Raw genomic sequence first — 22,828 nt, 5'->3', positions numbered from 1 at the left:
AACAAGCATCAGAACCAGAGTCAGAGGTGTCAAGAATGTTGAAATTATTGGGCCAGGAATTTTTTTTTTTTTAATATGATGAATACCGAAAGCCTCAGCTCTTAGGGTTCGTCCTGGGCTCTTTAGACATGCCAGCTGACAAGCTTGGGGACACAGACTCAACCAGAGGCTCACTATTAGGGTTTTCATAGACCTCCAGCAAACAAAAGGATGATGCTCCCTGAGGGCCTCCTGTTTTTCTCGGTGGAGAGGAGCACAGAAAGGGGGTACCCTGCAAATCTCCACTCTGTTGGCAGCCTCCTCCATCTCCTCCCTGAGGGCATCGGCTTTGGCACCTGCAGGCTGTGAGCTGCTGGACAAACCCGAAGACTTGGATGTCTGCTGCCACCTGATGAGGAAACAGGAGAAAGAGAGGAGAGGTGTGAATAGAACTTGGTCCCTGCCTTCGAGGAACTTAGATTCTAGTCGGATTAGGCATAAATATAAGCTGAGTTTCAGTACAGTGTGGGTGTTTTTTTCTTTTAGCATTTTCAGACATTCTACATCTAAGTTGATGAGCCTTACAAATTGGAGTTTGTGCACATACAAAATAGTTAAACACACACACCCTTAGCTCTTTAGGGCTCCCCATCCCTTTGCCACTGATGCACGAGGCTCCAAGCTTCTTCCCTGTGCACCTTTGTAATTTCAGTGTCTTTTAGCGACTTCCCAGGTAGCTCAGATGGTAAAGTGTCTGTCTACAATGCGGGAGACCTGGGTTGGATCCCTGGGTGGGGAAGATCTCCTGGAGAAGGAAATGGCAATCCACTCCAATATTCTTGTCCAGAAAATCCTATGGACGGAGGAGCCTGGTAGGTTACAGTCCATGGGGTCACAGAGTTGGACACGACTGAGCTTTTTTTTTTTTTTTTTTTAAGTGATAAGTTAGAATGGCAGCAAAAGCAAACACTCTGGGATTAGAAAGGGAAAATGCATGGTGAATCGGACTCAACAATAACCTTTGGCAAAGAACATTTTCCATGTAGTGTGTGGAATCTGATGCTTCCCAAGTGACTCAGTGGTAAAGAATCCACCTGCCAATGCAGGAGACATGGGTTCAATCCCTGGGTTGGGAAGATCACTTGAGAAGGAAATGGCAACCCACTCCAGTGTTCCTCCCTGGGAAATCCCCTGGACAGAGGAGCCTGGAGGGCTATAGTCCATGGGGTCACAAAGAGTTGGACATAACTGAGCATGCATGCATGCACGCGCATGAGACAGGTAGAGAAAACCCTGAGGACACTGTGGGAGGCAGGGAAAGAGCTGGTTACAGGTATCACCTCATTGCCAAGAAGAGATCAGGAAAAGGTACCTGGTACCAGATCAGGAGAAAGGGGGCCCCAGTGTCCACACGGCAGGACCGAGAGAGGCTGAGGACAGTGACCCCTTCAGACAAGAGCAAGCGTTCTCCAATTTGCAACACCGTCCCTACTGTCTCCCGAACCCTAAGGCCGAATGGCATCACTGCTGCTTCCTCTGAAGCACGGTCCACGCCGTTCCTTTCAGTTCCCTGCCCACCCTGCGGGCACTGAGTTGGGGAACCTTCATCTACTTGGCCAAAGTCAACCATGGATGCTAAGTGAGAGGCTAAATGGGTAAGATGAAAACAAATGTGAAAGTCAAAATCTCCACTAGGAAGCACTAAGCAGCCTTGGATCAACATTTTGATACCTCATGTATATTTTCTTTCTCTTTTTTTTTAAATTTTATTTTATTTTTAAACTTTACAAATTGTATTAGTTTTGCCAAATATCAAAATGAATCCGCCAATAAAAGCAAAAATAAACAAATGTATATTTTCTTAACCGTTTATCTCTGGGCAGAGAATACTGGCCTTCTAAGGAGGCCCCTTGGGAAACTTTCAAAGGGAACCACAAATATTTCTGGTTGCTCCTCTAATTAAAAAATAAATTTAAAAAGCTATTTCCGGTTGCTAACTTATTATCAAAGAATTACCAAAAGCAGGCCCTGACAGAAGGTTCTAATTACACTAAGATGCTAGTAGCTACAGCAGGGAATAGCAGTGGGGCCTCTCTCACTCAGGCAGTAAACTCCACAGTCTATGGGGCCCAGCACGTGGGGAAAATAAGGCAAATGGGTCATTATCTTAAAAACTCACCCACCCAATCATTTATTTCCTCCTTGTAATGGGGACATGAGATATAAGCTGCTTCTCAGCTCTAAGGAAAATAATCGAGTCATCAGGGTGGCAAAGGCAGCTGATTCCTGGCTACCGTCTTGGGAAGTTGGGAGGGACTCATTGGGGGTGGGCGGGGGACGGTGGGGCCCAATCAGGAGCCTGGGCTGTGGGGAGCTGGATGTTTTCATGGACAAGCTGGGAACTGTCAAGTGGACTCATCAGATGAAATGTGGCAACAGATTAAATAGTGTCCTCTAAACACCATGCAGGCCAGGGTGAACAGGACAAACCAGAGAGCCCTGTAGGCTCCATCTGGCTCCTGGACCATTCGCCCAACGTGGAGGCAAAAAGTACAGCCTTACCCTCATTTTGAGAATCAATAATAGACTCACTAAGGGTTTACTGTGTTATATGCAAGAAAAAAATTAAGAGAGTGGAGCTGTATCACAATACCAAAAAAGAGGAAATCAGTTCTCTTTGCTATTAGCAAAAAGTAGCAAAATGAAGAATCTTCTGTCACTTAAAAAAGTGCACCCATGGGAGAATTACTTTGAAAGGCTTTGGGACATCAAGCTGGCTTGAAGCTACAGCGATGGTCACATGTGTCCTGAGAAAGATTCCTTACTCAAAACAAGAATTCAGGAAAAATTAGAAATATTTTTCTAATATTGTACTCCAAAATGTCAAAAAAAAAAAAAAAAATCTAAGCTAACAGGTAAGGATTAGTAAAAATGCCTGGGCAATTCTTTCTTATAATGGCTTGCCCTACAGAAATGATGTATTTATAATTTCCGTTTTTAAAATTAATTAACTAATTAAAGTTCTGGCTGTGCTCGGTCTTCATTGCTGTACGTGGGCCTTCTCTTGTTGCGGCAAGTGGGGGGCTTCTCTATCCACAGGCTTCTCCTTGGTGGTGGCTTCTCTTGTTACAGAGCACAGGCTCCAGCAGGTGGAGCACGTAGGCTCAAGAGCTGCACAAGGGCTTGGTTGCTCCGTGGCAAGTGGGATCTTCCGGGACCAAGGATCAAGCCCATATCCCCTGCACTGGCACTGTACCACCAGGGAAGTCCAACAGAAATGATCTATTTAATTAATATCTCCAGTTCAGTTCAGTCATTCAGTAGTGTCTGACTCTTCGTGACCTCATGAATCGCAGCACACCAGGCCTCCCTGTCCATCACCAACTCCAGGAGTTCACTCAAACTCATGTCCATCGAGTCGGTGATGCCATCCAGCCATCTCATCCTCTGTCATCCCCTTCTCCTCCTGCCCCTAATCCCTCCCAGCATCAGGGTCTTTTCCAATGAGTCAACTCTTCTCATGAGGTGGCCAAAGTATTAGAGTTTCAGCTTTAGCATCAGTCCTTCCAATGAATACCCAGGACTAATCTCCTTTAGAATGGACTGGCTGGATCTCCTTGCAGTCCAAGGGGCTCTCAAGAGTCTTCTCCAATACCACAGTTCAAAAGCATCAATTTTTCGGCACTCAGCTTTCTTCACAGTCCAACTCTCACATCCATACATGACCACTGGAAAAACCATAGCCTTTACTAGATGGACCTTTGTTGGCAAAGTAATGTCTCTGCTTTTGAATATGCTATCTAGGTTGGTCATAACTTTCCTTCCAAGGAGTAAGCGTCTTTTAATTTCATGGCTGCAGTCACCATCTGCAGTGATATTGGAGCCCAAAAAAATAAAGTCAGCCACTGTTTTGCCATCTATTTCCCAGGAAGTGATGGGACCAGATGCCATGATCTTAGTTTTCTGAATGTTGAACTTTAAGCCAACTTTTTCACTCTCCTCCTTCACTTTCATCAAGAGGCTTTTTAGTTCCTCTTCCCTTTCTGCCGTAGCCACAGCCAAATAAAATATGGAATGTCGTGGGTGTAATTTGGATCTCAGATAATGAATGTACTTCCATAATAGATTATGGGACAGACCTACAACCACCATCTGACTCATCCTACCTGAAAAAAAGAAAGTAACCAATAAATAAGCATAAAAAATACAGTGGCCATAAACACTAAACTGATTTTTAGGGTATTATAGATCTGGATTAGGTCTTTTTTTAAACCCCAAACTACATTTAATATGTATATTAAAATGAAGACATTATTTTTCCCCACAATTCTGTCCTGGTACTTCAAAAGCATACACCTTTCCCCTCCCTTTATAGGGAAGTTTACTTGTAATGGATAAGTTATCTATTCTGACATTATAAATACCCACCAAATGGTCCCTTTGTGGAAACTGAATAGCACAATATCAAGGAAAACTAGGAAACATTTTGTATAGGGAGTAATTTGTTAGGAAAAGTGCCATTAATCATGAATCTCGACGAACAACAGATGCTGGAGAGGGTATGGAGAGAAGGGAACCCTTCTGCACTACAGGTGGAAATGTAAATTGGTACAGCCACTAAGGGGAACAGCATGCAGGCTCCTTAAAAAATGTAAAACAACCATATGATCCAGCACTGCCACTCCTAAGCACATATCCAGAGAAAACCATAAACCCCAAAAGAGACATGCACCCTACTGTTCAGAGCAGTACTATTTCACAAAAGCCAGGACATGGAAGCAACATAAGTGTCAGTCGACAGAGGAATGGATAGAGAAGGTACGGTACATATATATACATGGAATGTGACTCAGCCATAAAATGGAACGAAATAATGCCATTTGCAGCAACATGGATGAACCTAGAGACTATCATGCTAAGTGAAGTAAGTCAGACAAAGGCAAATCTCATGTGATACCACTCGTATGTGGAATCCAACCTTAAAAAACAGGGAAGCCTGGCATGCTGCAGCCCATGGGGTCGCAGAGAGCCGGACACAACTGAGCGACTAAACTCATGGAATTTTAAAGAAAGATGCAAGTGAACTTACGTACAAGACAGAAACAGACTTAACAGATATCAAAAACAAACTTATGGTTACCAAAGGGGAAACGTGGGGCGGGTTATACATCAGGAGCTTCGGATGAACACACACACTACTATATATAAGATAGATGACCAACAAGGACCTGCAGGGAACTCTACTCACTATTCTGTGATAACCTATATGAGAAAAGAATCTGAAACAGAATGAATATATGTCTATGCACAAGCGAATCACTCTGCTGTACACTGGAAACTAACACAACACTGTGAACATCTATACTCCAATAAACTTGAAATATTTTTTAAAAATCATAAATTTCAAGGAACGATGATCTTCTCAGCAAAGGCTCTATAAATAAACTCGACAAGTGTCCTGCTCTGTTAAGGGGAGAAATAAGGATTCTTGTCCAAGAAGAGTTTGAGCTTTGAAGCTGGAAGAGGAGAAAGTTCATTTCTTCCCACTAAGAGAGCTGAGGTGATCCACCCACCATTCTCTGGGAAAGATGCTATCACTATGATTTAAAGAAAGCTGAGCGCCTAAAAACTGACGCTTTTGAATTGTGGTGTTGGAGAAGACTCTTCAGAGTCTCTTGGACGACAAGGAGATCCAATCTGTCAATCCTGAAGGAAATCAGTCCTGAATATTCATTGGAAGGACTGATGCTGAAGCTGAAACTGCAATATTTTGGCCACATGATGCGAAGAACTGACTCATTGGAAAAGACCCTGATGCTGGGAAAGATCAAAGGCAGGAGAAGAAGGGGACGACAGAGGATGAGATGGTTGGATGGCATCACCAGCGCCATGGACAAAAGTTTGAGTAAACTCTGGGAGTTGGTGATGGACAGGGAGGCCTGTTGTGCTGCAGTCCATGGGGTCACAAAGAGTCGGACACAACTGAGCGACTGAACTGAACTGACAATTTGAGGATGATGAAGATAGAATGCAAGGTTTAAGGAGGGACTTCTCTGGTGGTCAGTGGTTACACCTTCCAATGCAGAGGATATGGGCTCCACCCCTGGTCGGGGAGCTAAGATCCCACATGACACAGGGCAACTTGGCCTGTACACCGCAACTAATGAGACCCATGCACCGCAACTAGAGAGATGTCAGAGTGCTGCAATGAAGTGCCAAGGCAAGGAAAGATCCTGCAGGCTGCAGCTAAGACCTCATGCAGGCAAATAAATAAATATTTAAAGAAAAAAAAAAAAAAGCCTTCAGGAAAGGCTCATGGAAAGAAAAAGGCTGGAAATAAGGGTAAGACATTTCAGAGACCAGCAGAAGGGTATGAAAGGCAAAGTCAAGATGACTTCAAGGTGACAGGGAGTCCAGAAGAAGTTCTGGAAGGAAAGGGGAAAGCTGCGTTAGGGGGACGTGTGTTGTTTCATCTGCCCCATCTTCTCTGCTCCTCTACCACTGGCATCCTCCATTCTCTGAGGGCCCAGGAGGAGGAAGCTGTGAGGAACAGATCCTAAGGAGTACAGACTGACCAAATGCCGAAGTGGGGTGGGGCAGAGGTGGGGGCAGTGAGAACCCACCTGCTCCCCAAGAGCAGCTGGTGAGTCTGCATTTCCACAGCACAGAGCCAGGTCTCACTCTCTGCTCTATCTTGGCAGAGTCCTCATGCTGACTCGGGGTGAAGGGTTAGAGTGAAAGGCAAGAAACTGGGGGAAGCTGGCTTCTGAAAGGCTGTCAAGGGTCTAAGTTCAAGGTGAAAAGCACAGAAATTTGGATGGGATGGTAGATATTGCCTTCAGTTCAGTTCAGTTCAGTCGCTCAGTCGTATCCGACTCTTTGCCACCCCATGAATCGCAGCACACCAGGCCTCCCTGTCCATCACCAACTCCTGGAGTCTACCCAAACCTATGTCCATCGAGTCGATGATGCCATCCAGCCATCTCATCCTCTGTCATCCCCTTCTCCTCCTGCCCCCAATCCTTCCCAACAGCAGAGTCTTTTCCAATGAGTCAACTCTTCGCATGAGGTGGCCAAAGTACTGGAGTTTCAGCTTCAACATCAGTCCTTCCAATGAACACCCAGGACTGATCTCTTTTAGGATGAACTGGTTGGATCTTCTTGCAGTCCAAGGGACTCTCAAGAGTCTTCTCCAACACCACAGTTCAAAAGCATCAATTCTTCAGCGCTCAGCTTTCTTCACTGTCTAACTCTCACATCCATACATGACTACTGGAAAAACCATAGCCTTGACTAGATGGACCTTTGTTGGCAAAGTAATGTCTCTGCTTTTCAATATGCTGTCTAGGTTGGTCATAACTTTCTTTCCAAGGAGTAAGCGTCTTTTAATTTCATGGCTGCAGTCACCATCTGCAGTGATTTTGGAGCCCAGAAAAATAAAGTCTGACACTGTTTCCACTGTTCCCCATCTATTTCCCATGAAGTGATGGGACTGGATGCCATGATCTTAGTTTTCTGAATGTTGAGCTTTAAGCCAACTTTTTCACTCTCCTCCTTCACTTTCATCGAGAGGCTTTTTAGTTCCTCTTCACTTTCTGCCATAAGGGTGGTGTCGTCTGCATATCTGAGGTTATTGATATTTCTCCTGGCAATCTTGATTCCAGCTTGTGCTTCTTCCAGCCCAGCGTTTCTCATGATGTACTCTGCATATAAGTTAAATAAGCAGGGTGACAATATACAGCCTTGACGTACTCCTTTTCCTATTTGGAACCAGTCTGTTGTTCCATGTCCAGTTCTAACTGTTGCTTCCTGACCTGCATACAGGTTTCTCAAGAGGCAGATCAGATGGTCTGGTATTCCAATCTCTTTTAGAATTTTCCACAGTTTATCGTGATCCACACAGTCAAAGGCTTTGGCATAGTCAATAAAGCAGAAATAGATGTTTTTCTGGAACTCTCTTGCTTTTTCAACGATCCAGCGGATGTTGGAAATTTGGTCTCTGGTTCCTCTGCCTTTTCTAAAACCAGCTTGAACATCAGGAAGTTCACGGTTCACATATTGCTGAAGCCTGGCTTGGAGAATTTTGAGATATTGCCTTACCAATCCCAATACCCAAGAGACCATAAGCTGGAGACATGAAAACACTCATTAAATACTGGAAGAGAAGTCCCTGATGACACTTCTTATGGTTTCAAAATCTACAAGCCACCTCTGATGTCACCATTAAAAACATGAGACAGAATTAGATGGACCACTTCTGTTACCCAGAAGAAATTCTCCTTTAGGAAAGCTGAATGAAGAAATGGAAGTGGACAAGGCAAGGTCAAGCTTTGATACTAACATCCAGCTCTGAGCAGAAGCTGAAAATTCAGGTTTTCCTTACAGAAGCAGAGAAAAGACCTCAGAGCTAAAACCCAGGTCCTCAGAGGAGGAAATCACTCTGCAAACCCAGGAGCATAGTGTCCAACATCATCCTGACAGTGCAACAAACAGCATGTCTGTAATCATCTCGTGGTGGTGTTCAGTTGCTCAGTCATGTCCGACTCTTCGTGACCCCATGGACCACAGCATGCCAGGCTTCCCTGTCCCTCACTATCTCCTGGAGGTTGCCCAAGTTCATGTCCATTGAGGCGGTGATGCCATCCAACCATCTCATCCTCTGTTGCCCCCTTCTTCTTCTGCTTTCAATCTTTCCCAGCATCAGCATCTTTTCCAATTAGCTCTTCACATCAGGTGGCCAAAGTAATGGAGCTTCAGCATCAGTCCTTCAATCAACATTCAGAGTTGATTTCTTTTAGGACTGACTGGTTTCATCTCCTTGAAGTCCAAGGGACTCTCAAGAGTCTTCTCCAACACCACCGTTCAAAACAATCAATTCTTCAGCGCTCAGCCTTCTTTATGGTCCAACTCTCACATCCATACATGACTACTGGAAAAACCACAGCTTTGACTAGATGGACCTTTGTCAGCAAAGTCATGTCTCTGCTTTTTAATATGCTGTCTAGGTTTGTCACAGCTTTTCTTCCAAGGAGCAAGTGTCTTCTAATTTCTTATGTGACTCCCCAATGTGGGACTACAGAAGAGAAATCTATACTATTGGAAGCAGGAAAAGGTGACCAAGTCGCCAGATTCAGAAATTCTCCTTTTTCATTTCTTTTTTTGGCTGAGCCATGTGGCTTGCAGGATCTTAGTTTCCCATCTAGGGATGGAGTCCTGGCACTGAAAGCATGAAGTCCGAATACTGGACAACCGTGGACTTCCCAGAAAATCTCCTCTTATTACAGACACATCACCCACCCTCCTCTGTGATCTCTGCTCCTGCCACTCTCCTTTTTCCCCTTCCACCCCCACCATGCCCGCCTTCATTCTGTTTCCTGAATACGTCACCCTTATTTCCACCCACAGGGCCTTTGCTGTTCCCAGTGTCATGGACAGCTTTGCTAAGTATCTCTGCGTAGCTGCTTCCTTCTTATCAGATCAAGTGTCGTCATCTCAAAAAAAAAAAAAAAAAAAAGTCTTCTCTGTTTCACTATTTATGCCATGGCCTGCTTCTGCAGAGCCACTTCCAAACTTACACTGTGGTATCTTCCTGAAAGGACTTATGGCTACTGAAATGGCCTTGTGTGTGTGTATGTTCTCTTGTCCAGTGTCCAACTCCCAAATCAGGCCACAGCCTAAGAGCAAGGCCCTTGTACTCCAGCACCCAGCTCACAGCAGAAGAAAGAAACACTCAGTGGATGAACACACACCACACACACACACACACAAGCCACTGCCTTCCAACTAGGAGTGCTGCTCTTCAAAGAAGCAGAAATGGAAGCAAAGAAAACCCACCATACCTCGTTCGTGAAGAGTCCATGTCCAGCACCAGCTTGGCTAAGTGTTTCCTCTGTTTTTGGATATTTGGGATTTCTACCTGTGGGTAGAGGAAACAAACAAGGAAAACAGTTGATTTGAAGTCCAGGGACAAATTTTTTTAAATAATTTTAAAGATTGAAATATAGTTGAATTTCCAGTGTTTCAGGTGTACAGCAAAGTGATTCAATTATATATATATTTTTTTCAAGTTCATCTCCATTATAGACGAACTTGAAAAAAAAGAGAGATATATATGTATAAAAGGGAATCACTTTGCTGTATAATAGGTTTGTCCCATTATAGGTTATTATGATATTGAGTATAGTTCTTTGTGCTAGACAGGAGGTCTTTGTTGGTTGTCTATTTTATACATAGCAGAGTGTGTGCGTGTATCCCAAGCTCCTAATTTACCCTCCCACCTTCCCAGGGAGCAAACCTGAGCCTATTTCTCCTGCACTGGCAGGCGGGGTTCTTCACCCCTAGCACCACCTGGCTGCACGACACACATTCCAAGAGCTCAGCAGCCACAGGTGGTTAGCGGTCGCCAAGCTGTAGACCGGAACCATCCCCAGCACCGGGGAGGTTGGGAGGACCAGTGAAAGGGGATGCGAAGAGGGCCAGGGGTCACAGCAAAGAACATCCCCCGGCCACTTTATCTCTTACTTGATACAATTTCACTTGGTTGAAGCTGGCAAAGTTGCCACCTACACGTTAAGGCTTCTTCTCAAAAAGACAGTTTGCTTCAGTGTCCTTTAAAGTAGACAGAGAAGGGCCCTGTCTAAACAGAGACAGTGAGGGGGTTGCACAGAATCTCTCGGACATGAGCCCCCATGTCCAAGGACAGAGGCTTATGAATAGGGGCTGCTGCTCATTTTTTAACTTTTTTTAATTGAAGTACAGTTGATTTACAATGTTGTGTTAATTACTGCTAAACAGCAAAGTGATTCACTTACATACACACACAAACACACATATATATATACACACACTTTTAAAAATATTCTTGTCCATTATGGTTTATCACAGGAGACTGGATTTAGTTCTCTGTACTATAGAGAAGGACCTTGTTGTTTATCCGTCCTATATAGACTAGCTTGTGTGCTAATCCCAAACTCCCAATCCATCCCTCCCATGTCCCCTCCCCCTTGGCAACCACGTCTGCTCTCTATGTCTGGGAGTCTGTTTCTCTTTCACAGGTTCATTTGTGTCCTATTTGAGACTCCACTGTCATTTCACTGAAGACTGGAGATGGGCGGAGGGCAGGGAGGAGGATGGGGCGGAGACCCTGCGGAGGATGAAGTGATGCCACCAGTCTTGCAGTTCCACCCTCAAGGATGGCATGGGTAGGAGAAGGGGGCAGCATTCAGCTCAAAAGGCTCCCACGATGGGGAAGCCCCTGCAATTGGGTAGTAACGATCCCCGGTGAGACACTGTGTCACAGAGTGGGTGAGAGGCAGAAACAACCCTGAGACTGGAGCCAAAGGACCCTAGGGACCACCACTCTGCCCACCCTAATCACATGGGTCCAGCCTCGCTCCCACTTCTGACCTCGGCCAGCAAGAACAGCGGCTCGATCACATCCCTCTCAACCTGCAGTTCGAAATGAATCAGCTCCTGAGCCAGCTTGTCCTCTGTCTCACCGCAGAGTTTCAGCATCTTCCTGCAACAGAAGGGGAGGAAAACCGTCCTGAGTACTCTGCAGAGAAAGATGTGCTACTGCTAAGTCACGTCAGTCGTGTCCGACTCTGTGCAACCCCATAGACGGCAGCCCACCAGGCTCCCCCGTCCCTGGGATTCTCCAGGCAAGAACACTGGAGTGGGTTGCCATTTCCTTCTCCAGTGCATGAAAGTGAAAAGTGCAAGTGAAGTCGCTCAGTCACGTCCGACCCTTCATGACCACATGGACTGCAGCCTACCAGGCTCCTCCGTCCATGGGATTTTCCAGGCAAGAGTACTGGAGTGGGTCACCAGTGCCTTCTCCGAGAAAGATGTGACCCACGTCCTAATGCTGCCACCTGCCAGCCAGGTAAACACTCTTGAGAAAAACTTGCTCCATGCAGTTTCGTTTCTGAAACTGTCCACTTTCTAAAGGATGCTGAGTACCTACTATGTGTCTTGGCTAAAAGGGGGTCTGTGGGGAGTTAAGAGAAATATAGAGGGGCTTCCCTGGGGCAGTTCAGTGGTTGAGACTTCGCCTTCCAATGCAGGGGGCCGGGGTTCGATCCCTGGTTGGGGAACTAAGATCCTGTATGCTGCAACGAAAGATCCTGTGTGCTGCAACCAAGACCTGGTGAGGCCAAATAAATATTTAAAAGAAAAAAAAGAAGAAGCTCTCTCCTCTTTCCCTGTTTGCCTAAAGTGAAAGTGAAAGTCACTCAGTCGAGTCCAGCTCTTTGTTACCCCATGGACTATACAGTCCATGGAATTCTCCAGGCCAGAATACTGGAATGGGTAGCCTTTCCCTTCTCCAGAGGATCTTCCCAATCCAGGGATCGAACCCAGGTCTCCCCCATTGCAGGCAGATTCTTTACCAGCTGAGCCACAAGGGAAGTCCAAGAATACCAGAGTGGGTAGCCTATCCCTTCTCCAGCGGATCTTCCCGACCCAGGAATCAAACCGGGGTCTCCTGCACTGTAGGCAGATTCTTTACCAACTGAGCTATGAGGGAAGTCCTAAAAGCAGGATATGAATCTGTAAAGGGGTCCCCGTCCCATCTCTACCAGATGCTAATCACCAGAGACAATTTCAGACCCTTATCAGCCCAGAGATGGCCCCAGCAGACTCCACATTGCGAATTCTACTAACTCTTATCTTCTACTAGTTCCCCATATATTTACCTTCCCACAATCTGCTGCCCTAGAGACTAACATTTCTTTTTCTTTGTCTTGTCCCATCTCTAAAAATCACTGCTCTTTTGTTAAAAATGCTACATAAGCCCAAGTTCAAGTCACCCCTTTGAGTTACTCATCATTGAGTTCTCCCATGTGTATGACAATCAAACACGTACGCTTTTTCTCTTATTCATCTGTCCTCTGTCAATTTTACTTGTAGGGCCCGTGAAAGAGCCTAAGATGGGAAGAGGGAAAAAGAATTTCTTCATCCTCTCCAGCACATTCACTTTGCTGTTTGTTGTTCAGTCACTAAGTCGTGTCTGACTCTTTGCAACCCCACGGACTGCAGCTCTCCAGGCTTCCCTGTCCTTCGCTACCTCCAGCAATTTGTTCAAACCCATGTCCATCGAGTCGGTGATGCCATCCAATCATCTTATCCTCTGTCGCCCCCTTCTCCTCCTGCCCTCAATCTTTCCCAGCATACTTTTTTTTTTTTAATGCTTTCTTGCTATGTGCATTTCATTCTTTTCTTCCGGTTATAACCTACCACACACAACCTTAACTAGTTTTTCAGTGAGAACATGCAAATAGTAATTCCTCTAAATCTGTGCCTGAAGATACCCTATTTTTCTCTTATTCCTTAAGATTTTTTAAAAAAATATTTGCTTCTTTGGCTGTCAGGTCTTAGTTGTGGTGCACGCTGGCTCAGTAGCTGCAACACGTGGGCTTTGCTCGCCCAAGCCATGTGGGATCTCAGATCCCCAGCCAGGGGTGGGACTCACTGTTCCCTGCATTACGAGGAGGATTCTTAACCACTGGGCCAGCAGGGAAGTCCCGTCCCCTTCTTCTTGAATGACAGTTCAGTACATCATTGAATCTAGATTTCTCACATTTTCCACTCACTACTTGAAGATATTCCTCCCTTATTTCCTGGCATTTATGTTGGCTCATAAATAGTCAGTTATCAGTCTAAGTGCCCTTGTATACACACTTGGTGACTGAACAACTACAAGCTTTCTCTGCTCGACTTTAAATCTCTCTTTTGTGTCAATGGTGTGTAGCAGTTTTACAATGGTGTGTCCAGTGATGGATTTCTTTTTGTGGATCTCTGTCAGGACTTTTTGTGCTCCTTAAATCTGAAGACTCATGCTTTTCTTCAAATATAGAAAAGGAAAATTCAACCAGAAACTCACCCTTCTATTTTCTTCTTCAGGAGCAGCTACTACACATTAACGCTCTATATTTATAACCTGCCACTTGAGTTTCTCCACTTAATGTTGCCTGTATCCTTAGTGCTTCTATTGGTCAGCCAAGACTTTCATTCAGGAGCTTCTGGAAGCTCTTACAGGAAAACCCAAAGGAACTGTACTTTATTCTGGTCATTCTTGGGGTGACTCCAGATACGTTTTCAAGGTCACCAGTTTCCATATCTGTGTGCAACTTCCGGTTTCTCTCAAGTTTTTAAAATATAATAAATATAATTTGAATTTTTAAAAGTTCTATTTGGTTTTCTTTGATTCCGCCTCTTCTTTTTTCCCCTTGTATTGATTTTTTTCTTGTCAAGAATTTGTGTTTATTAAATTTTTAAATTTCACTTTAAATGTAATTACTGTCCATTTCCTTTCATGCCATCCTAGTATTTTTAGCCCTTAGGGTCCAATTCTCCCATCAGCTGTGCCTGCTGACCCTCTCTCATGATGCTTCTATTTTTAATTTGTTTTTACTGTGAGCTCAAAATCAGCAAGGGTTGTTCTTCTGGGAATCCTATAAGTTCTGACATCTGACACGGAGAGATTTCATATTTGCTTCTGCTGGGACCCGAGGGATTTTGAGTGCCCTTCAACCAATTTTTTTTTTTTTTTTTTGACCACACTTCATGGCATGTGGGCTCTTGGTTCCCCAACTGGGGATCAAACCTACGCCCCCTGCAGTGGAAGCACGGAGTCCTAACCACTGGACCGCCAGGGAAGTCCCTACAGTTTTACATTAGTTTCTACCCTTGGGAGCTGCCTCCTGCCCAGACACTGTGACTCCAGGGCCTGGGGGCTCCATTTCTCACTGGCCACCACTCCTTCTTCCCCATCCAGTCCCCAGCCAGGCTTCAGGGTCCTCAGCGCCTTGCTGAGATGTGCTCATCCCCTCTTTAAGGACAGGGACTTTCCCAGATTTGGCACGAACCCATGCGTGGTATCTCCTTACCCAAGAAGTGTGTCATCTCCCAGGATAGCTGACCCTTCCATCAGACACTGAGCCAGTGTTGTCAAAGGCAATTTTTTCTGAAAAGGAAAAAAGAATGTGGTAATGAAAATGACTTCAACAGTTACCCACTTATATGAAAATAGTGAGAAGTCAAATACTTGCCTAGATACCCTGTTAGCTAAGAAACAAATTGACTTTAAAATATGTATAAAACCTAAAAATTCAGAGGATACAAAGGTGGGTTAGACTCAGACATATCAAAATTCAGAAAATTAAAACAAAATTTGCTAATTTGGAAAATAAGGCTAAGGTTTACATGCTGCATTTTAAAATCTAGTAGGATAGCAACACGGAAAAAAAGAGATTTCAAAATTATGCTAAAGACTTGAACCATGCTTTAATTAGAAATCAAACTCTTTCTTAAGAAGTACATTAGCCCTAATTTATAAACAAGGCAGCTTATGGTCAAGAAAGAGAGAAAATGTTCACCTAGAATTATAATGCAAACAAAGTAATCATCAATATAAGGCAGACTCCAAAGAAGATATAAAATGGCCAATAAGCACGTGAAAAGATGCTGAACATCATTAGTCATTAAGGAAACCAAATGAAATCTGCAATAGAGATACCACCTCACCCCCACTAGGATGGCTATCATAATATTAATAATATATATTTGTGGGTACATAAAATAAATATTGGTGAGCATGTGGAGAAATTGGAACCTTCATGCTTTGCCAGAAGAGATGTAAAACGGTCCAGCACTGGGGAAAAGTTTGGCAGTATTTCAATAAGTTAAACAAAATTACCATATGGCCCGGCAATTCCACTCTTGGGGATGTACCCAAAATACTCTGAAACAGATGGCTGAATAAAAACATGCATGATGTGAAGAGCGGCCCAATGCACAATAGCCAAAAGGTAGAAACAGCACCAATGTCCATCAACGGGTGAGTAAAGAAACGCAACACAGTCCATCCACGCAAAGGAACTACTACACAGCCGTAAAAAGAGAATGAAGTCCTGACACAGGCTACAATGTGGATGAACCCTGAAGGCGTCGCCAGAGAAAATGGGCACATGATATATGATCTACTTATATAAGATCTCCAGAATAAACAAATCCATGGGGATGGGAGCTAGATTTGTGGTTAAGAGATGAGGGGGAAACTCCAATACATTGGCTACCTGATGTGAAGAACGGACTCGTTTGAAGAACTGACTCTCCTGATACTGGCAGAGATTGAAGGCAGGAGAAGAAGGGGACAACGGAGGATGAGATGGTTGGATGGCATCACCGACTCAATGGACATGAGTTTGAGTAAACTCTGGGAGTTGGTGATGGACAGGGAGGCCTGGCGTGCTGCAGTCCATGGAGCTGCAAAGAGTCGGACACAACTGAGCCACTGAACTGAACTGCGGGGGAGGGGGATTGATTGATGAGTATGGGGTTTCCTTTTGGGGAGACGGAAATGTTCTGGAAGTAGATTATGGTGGTAGCTGCACAATACTGTCCCTGCACTAAATGTCACTGAATTGTACTCCTCAAAATAGTTAAAATGGCAAGTTTTATGTTATGTGGGAAGTGAGGGAGAGAGAGAAGGAGGGAGGCAGAAAGGCAGAACAATCTATGATCACAGAATGATACATCTTCCCTCCTTACTAAGTGTGGACAAGCCCTGTTCTTCCTGAGCCTACACCATCCAGCACACGCTGAGAACAACAAAGTGAGAACAACGGGATCTCCTTAGGTCTTCCGGTCTGCACCACCACACAGACCCCCTCCCACCCCACAGCCTTTGCCTCAGGACCCAGAGGCCCTCAGCTGTCACTCACCTCCTCCCCAGAGTGAACGGGGTGCCCACCTACCTGGGTACCGCAGCTGTGATGACAGACCAGACGCTGCTTTCAGGGAGCTTACATCCCAGGGCAGGGAGACAAATACTAAACACAGACACTATGAAGGAGACCGTTTCAAGAGCTGGAAGTGCTGTGCGGGCAACAGAAAGCAGGACAACAGGCAGCGTGGGCAGCTGTGGTGAGGGAGCAGTGATGAGAAAAGACCCTCCCCCCAGAGAGGGTACCTTTAGGAAGCACCCTGAAGGGAGACAAAGTCAGCCAAGCCTCCAGATGGGACAGAACATTCCAGGCAGAGGAATGGCAGGTGCAAAGGTCTCTGAGGGTGGGGGGGGGGGGCACTGTGACTTGGACCAACCCAGGGTGTCCTGGGTTTTCCTGGGCTGGAGAGCAATAACCTCTCACGTGTCCTGGTCTCTCCTCCTCTGGGAGCCCCAGGAACTCCATCCCATTCTTGCAAAGGAGGTAGGATCCCGGGCCAGCTCAGCATCCATCCCCAGGAGACCAGCACGACTGGAGCTCAGTGAGAGAAGGGGGAGCAGTCAGGGAGGAGGTGGAGGCTAGACTGCGCAGGTCCTCATTAGCCGGAGGTAGGAGTTGGATTCTAGGGGACCTGGGGACCACTGGGGGCTTGTTTAAAAACAAAATGATCTGTTTAAAATAACTCAATCCTGAAACATGAAACTGGATGACGTGAGAGAGGAACCAAGATGAAGGTGGATTATTAGGAATCTGGTTTGAACATCCCCAGGAGAGCGGCAGGCTCCAGGTATCTCCAGGGAAAAATCGCAGGAGACAGGTCAACCCCAAGAATGGGATGGAGTTCCTGGGGCTCCCAGAGGAGGACAGACCAGGACACGTGAGAGGTTATTGCTCTCCAGCCCAGGAAAACCCAGGACACCCTGGGTGGGTCCAAGTCACAGTGCCCCCCACCCCCACCCTCAGAGAGGACGTCTAACTTCCGTGAATGGGGGGCCTACCTACCCGGGTACCACTTCCGGTTACACGCCTTTCACTCAAGGAATAATCCTGCTGCCCCACCGTTTCACATAAAATGAGACATTCTTCTGGGTAACAGTGAGACCAGGCAACCAAGAAATCATACATCCAAACTTAAACACCACTTTCTAGCTGTCCTACAAAGCTATTAGGTCCAGGTTTCCAGAGATTTAATTAAAGGCACAGGAACAGTATCTTAGGAGAGAATCTGCTCCCACCCTCACCGTTCAAAAGGAGTTACTTAAGGCACGTTGTAGAGAAACGTCCACAATGGTTAAAAAAGGAAAGAAAAGCAGACCATCCTTAACCCTCAGCCACTTGGTTCCTGTCCCCAGAATCATGGCAGTGATCAGTTTCCTGTGTCTCCTTCCATAAGTATTCTAAGCAGATCCAATTATGTATGTGAGTGTGTGTCCATGTTTAATGGACACATTTTCCCCCTCACAGTGTCAGCACACGATATATCCAACCCTACACTTCGTTTTCCTTTTCACATAGAGATATCGTTCACGTCATTTCCTATCAAGATGTAGAGAGAACTGCCTCATGCTGGTTGTTTTTTTTTTTTAATGGCTACACAGATCACTGAATGATGACAACATTTAAACAAGTCCTGTACTGATGGTGTAATGGTCACAAGACAGGGTCTGTGCCTGTGGACCAAGTGATGCTCCTAAGAAAGGATTTGCTGTGGAGGAGACACTGAGGGCCTTGTGGGTATGTGGATTTAAAGGGCATTGGTGTTGAAGGGGTAAAACCTCAATCAGTGAGTTTTTGCTTGTGTAGATGCTGTAAGAGTCTAGAAACTAAGAGAAGAAAAGAATCAAGAAATTAAAAGGAAGCTACCAAAGAAAAAAAAGAAAGGAAGAAACGGGTTATACCTTCATGTCAAAAACGAGACAGTAATAATCTACAATCAAAGGCAGGTGAATAGAAGAAGTGAATGGACTACAACTCACAACAGACTCCAAATTCTTTGTTGATTCCTAAAGAAATTTTCTAAGACAAAAGGAAAAGCTGAGGGCTCAGTAGACACAGGGCACCGTGCTGATTAATTTATCCCAATGCCTACCTGCTCCTGAGATATTACTTGCTCTCTTCCCCACCCTCTGCTCACCCCCACCTAACTTAGAAGCATATGGAGACTTTGAAGGATCCAACTGCCCACATGTCTAGAAAAGCCACCATTCTCTGGCTGACAAAGATCCAGGCTGAAAGAACCACTAGCATTCCAGGGACTACTGTGTTAATCGCTCAGCTGTGTCCAACTCTTTGTGACTCCATGGACTGTAGCCCACCAGGTTCCTCTGTCCATGGAATTCTCCAGGCAAGAATACTGGAGCGAGCTGTCAATCCTTTCTCCAGGGGATTTCCCGACCCAGGGATCGAATCTGCCTCTCTTCTGTCTCCCACATTGTAGCTGGAATCTTTACCGTCTGAGCCACCAGGGACCATTAGAGCCCAGGTAAAGAGATCTTAGCAAGCTTCACCCTGACCAGTGGCTTTCCAGGTCAAAGGGAAGCTATTAGAATACACTTCCTCCTGATTCTGGAGTGCCGAGAGATGCTTAAGAGTTAAAGACGGGGACACAGAATGTTCCAGGGTTTGCAAAAGCAGTCGATCTGACTTGTCTGAGATGATTGTTCTTTCCAAAATTATCTTGGGCAGAAGCAGCACAGTTTGTAGGATGACTCAGAGACAAGAAGTCTCATTCTAATATCCACTCTGCTTCCCAAACATACACACGCGCTCACACACAGCCCCATCTCTGAGAACCTCTGTCTACTACCCTCTAATCCAGGCACACTTGTTCCCTGGGGCTCAGCAGTTCTCAGGTGAATCTGGACCAATGACGGGGCCACAATACCAGCAGCTTCTGTTTCTTTACTATGTACTTAGGTCAAGTACCGTGCTAAGCATTTACATGATCTCACAGAATTCTCAAACAACCCTACTAAGTAGGGATTCACTGTTACTACCATTTTCCAAGTGAAGAAACCAAGGCTTATAGAGGTAACTGACTTGTTCTCTGTCAGGCAAAATCTGGAAACAGCAGAGCTGGGCTTCAAGCTCAGAGAGTCATATCCCAGCCCTTAAACTCAGAACCATCAACCTAAATTGCTTCTGTAAAGAACAGCAAAGATTTGGGACTTCTGTGGTGGTCCAGTGGTTAAGAATCCGCCTTCCAATGAAGGGCGTGTAGGTTTGATCCTTGATCAGGGAACTAAGATCCCACATGCCTTGGAGCCAAAAAACCAAAACATAATACAGAAGCAATACTGTAACAAATTAAATAAAGATTTTAAAAGAAAATAGGAAAGATTTAAATTGGCGCGATGCGTTGGGCAACTCCTGTGCCTAAAATACTCACGGGCTATCCAGTCGTGACACGTCTATTTTTAGCGCTGCCTTCACGTGGCAGGCCCCATTAGAGGCATTAAGGATGCAGCCGTGATGGGAAGATAAGATCCCTGCTCCCATGGAGCTCACATACCAGGACTGGGAACGGACACGGGAGAAGATGAAGAAGCACAGCGATTTTAGAGAACAACATGTGCTAGGAAGAACATGGAACTGGGGGGTGTGACTGGGGGAGGGAGCAAACACATCAGATGGTGAGAGAAGCTGCACCAAGAAGGTGGCATCTGAGCTGAGAATCAAACAGTAAGATGTTGCTGGCCTGGCTAGTCGCAGTAGCCAGGACGTGGAAGCAATCTAAAGGCCCATCAACAGATGATGGATCAGGATGTGGTTCATATATACAAAGGAATACCATCAGCCATAAAAGAGGAAAATAACAACACGTGCAGCACCATGGATGGACCTAGAGTTTATCACTTAAGTGAAGTCAGACAGGGGAAGACAATACCATATGCTATCACTTACATGTGGAATCTAAAAGAGGACACAAACGAACCCACTTAGGAAACAAAAGCAGATTTGTGGACACAGAGAACAGACCAGCGGTTGACAAGCAGGATGACTGTCAGGCTCCCCTTGCCGAAATCCCCAATACACATCGAATTACTTCCACAGACACTGCAAGGCAGTAAACCTGAAAGTTAAGAAAGAAGAAACCAGGGTTGGGAGGAGAAAATGGAATGATCGGTGGAGCGAGCAAAGTGATCTGGTCTTGCAGTGTGAGCTCGGAGGACGCGTCAGGATAGCCAAGAGAGGCGAGGCCAAAGTTAAGAAAGAAGAAACCAGGGTTGGGAGGAGAAAACGGAATGATCGATGGAGCGAGCAAAGTGATCTGGTCTTGCAGTGTGAGCTCGGAGGACGCGTCAGGATTGCCAAGAGAGGCGAGGCCAACAGAGTTGGGGGGCTCAGGGCAACCACCAGGAAGTGACGTCAACAAGAACTCCTGGTCAGAGAAAATCAGACAGACACCAGACACATTGATCATCAACTCAAGGGGGAAAGAAACCCCCTAGACTGCCTCTCCCCTGGAACAAAGCCAAGTGAACACTTGAGAATATCTTTTCAGAGGGCTTCCCAGGTGGCTCAGTGGTAAAGAATCTGTCTGCCAGTGCAGGAGATGCAGGAGATGCAGGTTAGATTCCTGGGTTGGGAAGATCCCCTGGAGTAGGAAATGGCAACCCAGTATTCTTGCCTGGGAAACCCCATGGACAGAGGAGCCTGGCAGGTGACAGTCCATGGGGTCTCAAGGAGCGACTGAGCACAGCAGACAAACAAAAAATAAACTAATATTAGTAAGATTTTTTTTTGAAAAAAGGAAGAATATCTGTTCATCTCTGCTGAATTTGAGGGAGGTGGGGGTCAAGAGGGAAGTAAGCCTTCAGGATCATCCCCCTCAAGGACTGTCCAGTGGAGCTGCATGATGCAATGCCTTCAGCACTAGTGCAGGTTCTAGACAGAGACCATGGAGCCCTGTTATGCATCATGTTATGTTTACTGCATCATTGCAGCAAAAACGGTCTTCAAAAGAGCCTTTATATGTCCCTTGTAACCCCCAAAACCACAGTGTAATTTTTTTTCCCATGTGATCTTAAGATACTATGGAGGCAAATGGAATCTGTAGATGAGCAGCAGGGGTAAGGGAAAGGTGGAAGCCTCCTTAGCAGTGGGATCTAAGCCCGTCCTGCTCTCCTCGGGGGCTGCCCCAGTCTGGGGAGGACAAGGATGGGGATCACATCTTAGTGAGGGTGGAGGTGCTTCAGGCAGGGCTACGAGTCTCAAACACTGGCCGGGCGGTCAGCAGGCAAATTCCACCTCCCCCGGGGCCGAGAGGGCACTTACGGAGCGCTTGTCAGCCTCGGCCCCTTGCTGGCCCTGCAGACATGCCGTGAGCTTCTTGTGTGTGCTGTGGGAGACCTGCTTCACCAGCTCCAGCCGCTTCTCTACCTGCGGACAGAGCAGGGGGCAGGGCCCCCGGGTGAGGTGAGGTCAGAAGTGGGATCATGGGTCTGGATAATCCAGAGACAAGACTGACCCCTGTTTCTGCAGAGACAACATCCAATGCGGCAGAGAAAAGGAGGGGATCACAGACTCGGGGACACTTTGCTAACCGTGTGGTGAAATGCCTTCCCATGTCTCCTGAAAAGTCCCACTGAGGCTGCTGTGCACCATGCAGGGTGCCATTGTAAAGAGAAAAAGCTGCATCTCTAAATGGACTGGGGGAGGAGCAGTGGAGAGTCTGAACAACATCGGGAAGGGCTCGGCTGTAAAAGGGAAGATGTCTTTGACATCTATGAGTTACGGGCCAGTGACAACCTTACCTGAAGAAGGTCTTCACTCAGAACTTCTGTCTTCTCGGCCCTAAAGGGAAAATGGAGACACATATCAGTTAAAAAACCAAAAGCAGGAATATGGTCTCATAATTACTCCCCACCCTCTCCACTTATCGAGTGATTCAGCTATACATCTATGCACATTCTTTCATATTCTTCTCCATTTGTGGTTTATTACAGGATATTAAACACAGTTTCCCGTGCTACACAGCAGGACCTTGTTGTCTCTCCATCCTGGATATACTAGCTTGCATCAACAGCAATGATTTCTAACAAGAGAAAATGTAGGCAGATTGACAAGGAACATCAAGTAACCAGCATTTCCAGCAAAAACATAGGCTCTGAGGGGTCTCC

General features: G+C 45.8%; 1 protein-coding gene across 3 annotated transcripts in view; it reads right to left on the bottom strand.

Moving 5' to 3' along the window:
• ARHGAP44 (Rho GTPase activating protein 44) overlaps positions 1 to 22,828 on the bottom strand; it is a 161,667-nt gene that overhangs the window by 29,760 nt on the left and 109,079 nt on the right. For all 3 annotated transcript variants that reach the window (XM_002695851.7, XM_015458756.3, XM_015458757.3), the window contains exons 2-7: positions 22,463 to 22,502; positions 21,984 to 22,088; positions 14,868 to 14,944; positions 11,386 to 11,497; positions 9,819 to 9,895; positions 271 to 388 (exon numbers count right to left, since the gene is read on the bottom strand). In XM_002695851.7, coding sequence (XP_002695897.2) covers positions 271 to 388; positions 9,819 to 9,895; positions 11,386 to 11,497; positions 14,868 to 14,944; positions 21,984 to 22,088; positions 22,463 to 22,502 — 529 coding nt within the window. The remainder of the gene's footprint in view (positions 1 to 270; positions 389 to 9,818; positions 9,896 to 11,385; positions 11,498 to 14,867; positions 14,945 to 21,983; positions 22,089 to 22,462; positions 22,503 to 22,828) is intronic.

This window comes from Bos taurus, chromosome 19 (genome assembly GCF_002263795.3).
Source record: "Bos taurus isolate L1 Dominette 01449 registration number 42190680 breed Hereford chromosome 19, ARS-UCD2.0, whole genome shotgun sequence".
Taxonomy (NCBI): Eukaryota; Metazoa; Chordata; class Mammalia; order Artiodactyla; family Bovidae; genus Bos; species Bos taurus.
The sequence above is the reverse complement of the archived record's forward strand: the minus strand, read 5'-3'. Positions and strand labels throughout refer to the sequence as shown.